This window comes from Brachypodium distachyon, chromosome 1, assembly GCF_000005505.3.
Source record: "Brachypodium distachyon strain Bd21 chromosome 1, Brachypodium_distachyon_v3.0, whole genome shotgun sequence".
Lineage (NCBI taxonomy): Eukaryota > Viridiplantae > Streptophyta > Magnoliopsida > Poales > Poaceae > Brachypodium > Brachypodium distachyon.
Genome location: NC_016131.3, coordinates 53,265,574 through 53,271,573, shown reverse-complemented (window position 1 = coordinate 53,271,573; position 6,000 = coordinate 53,265,574). Strand labels below are relative to the sequence as shown.

Genomic DNA, 6,000 nt, shown 5'->3' with positions numbered 1-6,000 from the left:
GCGAAACCTTTTCTCAGGCCTGAAGTCTCTTCGCATTATTGTACTACTTGTGCAGGTTTTGCTCTGTTGATCGTGGCATTGAGGATTAGCTAGCAGGCTCCCTCAAGACAAGTAATCGTCAGAAGAAGCTGCAGAAACGTTTTGTTGTGGATGCTAAGAAAAGTGAAGATTTAAAGAAGTTGAGATTGGACGGCACAGATTGCTTGTATTGGCCATTAGACGTGGTCCTTTTTTTTAGAGCACCAAAAATTACTTGTCCACAATACCCAGATATATGTGCACCAGAATATGTGCGTGAACAAGTATATCTCACGGCATTGCTTTCTAATCATTTCTTAGATTTGTTCTATCAAGTTTATTTACTTATGTGTGCGGTTTTTGAGTTCGTGAACTAAGTGTTCATTCGATCCGAGATTATATACTAGCGATGTAAGGCATGTTTGGCTCAAACCAATCGTACCCTTGAGGCCTTGACCCGTCCAGTTCTGCTGTTGCTATCAGCCTGTCAGTGTCATGATCGACGAATATGTACATTCTTTGAGCCTTGCTTCTAAGAGGGTGGCAGCATCATTCTTCGGGAGATCAAAGAAAAGGCTGCCTTGGGAAAAGCAAGCTGTAGCCCCAGGTGCTTGGGAAAAGCAGCGAAACTGTGCATTGTTACGATTGGCGTACAGTCGCATGAGAACTGGAGACCCATGTGGGAGGCGGTGCGCTCGGCGACGGAAACTCAGGACAGAGCAGCTATCACGGATGAGGAACTGACGAGTGACGACTGAGGAAGCTACCGGACACTGAGGGCAATAGTTACCTGACACTCTGACAGCCGCAGAGGAGGATAAGAAGCAATGATGCTTTGCGGCATGCCGCCGGCGGGCCGGCTGGGGGACGCTCTCACTGATCGAACTGGGTACAGGATCAATTAAACGACAGGTCGATCTTAATTTCGTCACGCATATCTTATCTGCCTGGAACTGGAAATCGTTATCGTCCTTTATTGTCAGGCCGGGCGACCAGTGTGAGCGCGGGGCTTGGAGTTTGCTGTTGTACGATGAATACAGCCTGACAGCAAAGCTGCGGGTCTTTTCCCAGGGATTCTTCGTACGTTGACGTGCCATGGATCGACGACCATCGCCTCGCCTGGGTCTTGTTGACTGTCGCGGGGCCAGTGGCCGAAGAGTAGATTTCCTCAGCCCAGTTTGGCAGACCCAGTCTCGTTCTCGTCTTCCCAGATGGAACCCTGACCGCCCCGCTGGCGCGGCGTTCCCGTGGTACGTCCCCCTTTTAACATGCAATCTCCTCGCGCGGGGATTCAATACCGGACAACATATGTTGCTAGCATTCTTCGGGGGATCAGACACGAGGAGTCCTGCCAGACGGCCACTGCCTTCAACAAGCTGCATGCTCACATGCTTGGAAAGAAGCAATGAAAATGTGCATTGTACAATTGGCTTACAATAGCGACAACAAGAAACCTAGAGGCGAACGATCAAATTAACTCACGACAGAGCTACGGATGAGAAGGTTACCGGCCAGTGGGCCAAGAGTCGCCTGACAACCGCGGAGGATAAGAAGCAAGCAATGATGCTTTACTGCATGCAGCCGGAGGTGCTAAAAACTGATCGAACTGGGTAGTACACAAGACCAAACGACAGGTCGATCTTGATTTCGCGGCGCATATCTCTATCACGTGGAGTTGTTGTCGTCCTTTTGCTGTTTGTACGACGAATACAGCCTGACAGCACAGCACGGCTGCACGCCACGTACGGCGTCTTTTCTTCGGATTTTTGTACGTTGACGTGCCTCCTCGCCACGTACGCCAGGTCTTGTTGACTAGCGGCGCCAGTGAGCAAGCAAGCAGCCTTTGTTGACTGGCTCGACGCCGAACATGCATGTAACAATCCGTCGGCGGTCGGTCTCGTACGGTCTCATCTGGTCGATCTGACGAGTATTCAGATTTCGAAGCACACATGATATATAGCAGACGATCCATCAAATCAAGAAGGGGAAAAGCTACTTAGCTATGGCGATGGATCGACGCTTTAGAATAAAATCTGGCACATTCAAAGTTGGAACTGATTAATTTTCCGGTACTCATCAAGATAGCAACATATGTTGTCCGGTAGCAGGAGAATTTCAACGCCACAAGCGGCTAAAGTATATGAGCAAATAAAACTAAAACCTTTCCTCAGGACTCAAGTCTCTTCACATTATTGTACTCGTGCAGGTTTGCTTCGTTGATATGTGGCATTGAGAATGAGTAATTTGATTAGCAGGCTCCCTCAAGACAAATAATCGTCAGAAGAAGCTGAAGAACCACCGGAACTTGCATCTCTGACAGCACTGGCTGTTTCGTTGCTGCTCATGGCTTCGCAGCGGTCTGGTTTTGCCGCGGCCTCAACGGATCGAATCTCCTGATTTATCTCCTTGTCTGCTGCTTCGTCGGCCGCCTTCTTCTTCTCCTCGGCTGCCTCGTCTTCCTCGGCCTTCTTCTTCTTCTGCTTATCCTCTTCGCCCTTCTTCTTGAGCTCCTCTACCAAGCGCGCGAGGCAGGCATCCCCGTCGCGGCCGGAGCGCTTGGACGGCATCAGGCACTCGGCGACATCGGCCGGCGTCATCTCCACCGTCTGCAGCAGCTCCTTGACGGTGTCGAACAGCGGGTGCGCGTCGATCCCGAGGTAGTTCTCGGCGAGCGTCCTGAAGGCCTCGAAGACGCAGTAGGACATCTCGATGTGCATGTCCATGCGGCCCCGGCGGATGAGCGCCGGGTCGAGCTTGTCCAGGTGGTTGGTGGTGAACACGATGATCCGCTCCCCGCTGTGCGCCGACCAGAGCCCGTCGATGAAGTTGAGCAGGCCGGACAGCGTCAGGATGTTTCGCTTCTTCTTGTTGCCGTTGGCGTCGACGTCTTCCTTTGCCGCTGCCGGCAGCTTGGTGCTGTCGTTGCGGGTGCCGGTGAGGTCGAGGGAGCAGTCGATGTCCTCGATGACGATGATGGACTTGCCCGTGGTCTCGATGAAGAGCTTGCGTAGGTCGCTGTTGGTCTCCAGCGTGGTGAGCTCGATGTCGTAGATGTCGTAGTTGAGGTGGTTGGCCATGGCGGCGATCATGGTGGACTTGCCGGTGCCCGGCGGGCCGTGCAGCAGGTACCCGCGCTTCCACGCCTTGCCGATCCGCCGGTAGTAGTCCTTGCTGCCCCGGAAGTCGTCCAGGTCGTCCATGATCATCCGCTTCTTCTCCGGGTCCATGGCCAGCGTCTCGAAAGTGGTCGGGTGGTCGAAGTCGATGTAGCTCCACACCTCGTCCTTGCTAGAACTGATCAATTATCCCCATTGAAAAAAGACCTAAATCAGCGGAAAATTCCAACGATTCTTCCGACGGGTATTTGTTTGTTCCCTTGAAATCGAATTCGATCAATTCCCCATAGCTAGCAGAGCGAATGGATTAATCGATTGGTTCCTTACTGGTAGTTGTGCTGCGCCTTCTTGTTGGAGTAGAGCCGGCGGGGGCGGTTGCCGAACGTGGCCTCCTGCCCAGTGCGGCGGACGTGCGGCAGGTACTCGTCGACGACGAGCCCGCGGTGGCGCTCATGGAACGTCAGGCGGCAGCAGCGGCCCGTGGACCGGAACGAGACCTTGTCCTCCGCGACGGCCGACCACCACATGGTGACTCCCCGGAACTCGTCGGCGACCTCTTGCCCCTCGCGGAGGCTGAGCACGAAGCCGTAGCCCTCGTCGGCGCCCTCGGCGCGGAGCTCGCGGGCGTCCCGGGAGCAGACCCGGCTCAGGTACGCCAGCACCTCCGCGTAAGCGTCGCTGGACTTGACCTTGCCGGGGTAGAAGGAGTACTCCTCCGGCTTGGCGGCGATGTCGAGCGTGACGAAGGGGTCGAGGAACGGGAGGAGCCGCCGGAGGGGGCGACGGAGGTGCTGGTTGAAGTGGGTCCTGAGCACCCCGATGGGGGCGCACGCCGCCAGCAGGCTGAGCAGAGGCGCCAGGTAGAAGTACAACGCCGAGGAGCGGAAGTAGTCCATGACTCCTGCCATCGTCGTCTTGCCTTTGCGATGCGTCTCGTGTGGTGGCCTCTCCGGTCATATATAGAGAGGAAGAGAGAGGGAGGGGAATTTAATGAAGCTAAATAATGAATTGCCCGGTGTTGTTTTGTATTCTAGACTTCTAGTCACCGGCCTCTCTGAAGTTTTGTTCGTCGGCGTACGTAGAATTGTATATTCTCTTATTCGTTCCTACGGGGCCCATGATCAGCAATGGATCCACCGGCTATGAATTCAAGTACAGTATCTCTCTATCTGGGAATTGAGAGGAACGAAAGCGATACAAGGATGGGTTCGAATTTCGGAACCACCGGCAGTACTTTGAACCAAACTAATGGAATGGAATGACAAATTAACGACAGTGAAAGATTGATAGATAAGCATCGAGGGGGGATACAAGGCTGCCAAAAGAAAAGGCCCTCGCTATGCTGAGCTCGCCAGAGGTGTAACACATGCGGGCATTTCGGAAAAATCAACCAACCCTGGAATAAGAGTACTTCCTAGAATAATTATACCCCCTCCCACACTCTCAGTTTGCACTAAAACAGCGACAAGTATTTAGGAATGGAGGGAGTACTTCATTTCTTTTCATTAAGTATTTGATCAAAAATTACTTCTTAACATGTAACTTATGTTATGCAAATCAGAGGTGGATATACTTATATACACATGGGGTAAGTGGGGTTATTGCCCCATATGTTGCCTAATTACTTGTTGTATCCTCTAGTACTAATTTGGCATTTTTGTACCCAAAAAAGGTATAACCCCATATGCCAGGCTCAATCAACTCTGCTGTTATATCATTAGGAATTCCTAACTGATCCAAATCATAACCATAAGCAAGCACGTACTTTTATATACAAGTACAATAATACCAGTTCAAGTCACATAAATTATATCGGTTTTGCTATTTCTTAGGCGACTGAGAAATAACTATTTCTTAGTCGATGATCAAACATTTTGATTCAATCATTGAGATTCGTGTAAAATTAATGTAGGTTTGATGGATGAGAAAATCTTCATTGGATGGATATGATTGTCGACTGAGAAACAACTATTTTTTAGGTGACTGAAAAATAGATACTCCCAAATTATATATTGATAGTTGATTATTAGTCAAAGGATTGGTCAAAACAAATGAAATAAGACTAATAGAAGGAGTAGCAAAGATCAAAGATAAGGTGGAGATGTAGGTCTTGGTAGAGGAAAAAACATATGGCAAGTATCTTTCATGTTGTGTAGGCTTGTAATTTCTTAAAGAAAATAAAACAGAAAGTGGTTGCAATAAAAAAAATTGAAGCCCACTGAGAAACCAGAATTTGGAAAAAGAAAATGCAAAATTTATAAGAAAAGGTTGAATTAAATTGGAGCAGAACCATCCTTACCACTAGAACAGATCTATTAGTTGTAAATTGCTTGCACTTTCTTTGTTACACGTTTCAAATTCGAATGCCCAAAGTACTTGGGCCGAGATGAACTTTTTTCATGGCCCTGTGAAATTTGGGACAAATTTCGAAACCGACTCAAACTAAGAAGCCAAACTCATCGTGATTGTTCATGCGTTGCGTAAACAAAGGCAGCTAGGTTGATTTTCCTCAATTTTCGTGGGTCCATTGCGGCCTTGATTTTTAAAAAGACAATCACCGAGGAGAGAGTCCCACCTGAATATACTACTCAAACAAAATTGTTTAGATGTTTGGTTAAGCTTGTATCCAAATGAAAATAGTTAACTACTCTGCCCCGTCTGAAAGAAAAAAGGCTACCAAAATGATGACATATTCGAACAGTCCAAGAGTCTATCTTATTCTTAGGGCGACGACTCTAGCTAGTCGTGATCAAGGGTGTGAAGAAAAGAAGACATTTCAAGAAGGAAGAAGGCAACTGTCGATTGTATGTTCAGAGAGGACAAACTCTAAAGCGATGGCTTCTTCCAGGGACTATTGTTCTTTTTA

The 6,000-nt window shown here is 49.2% G+C and overlaps 1 protein-coding gene across 1 annotated transcript; it reads right to left on the bottom strand.

Annotated features, from left to right (window-relative positions):
* Positions 1 to 2,045: 2,045 nt before the first annotated feature.
* Positions 2,046 to 4,123, bottom strand: LOC100820866 (AAA-ATPase At3g28610). The gene is made up of 2 exons (XM_014900314.2): positions 3,462 to 4,123; positions 2,046 to 3,312 (listed from the first exon to the last, which is right to left on the bottom strand). Exons 1-2 carry the CDS (start codon positions 4,040 to 4,042, stop codon positions 2,280 to 2,282), a joined length of 1,614 nt encoding a protein of 537 aa, XP_014755800.1. The 5' UTR covers positions 4,043 to 4,123; the 3' UTR covers positions 2,046 to 2,279.
* Between the last annotated feature and the right edge of the window lie 1,877 nt (positions 4,124 to 6,000).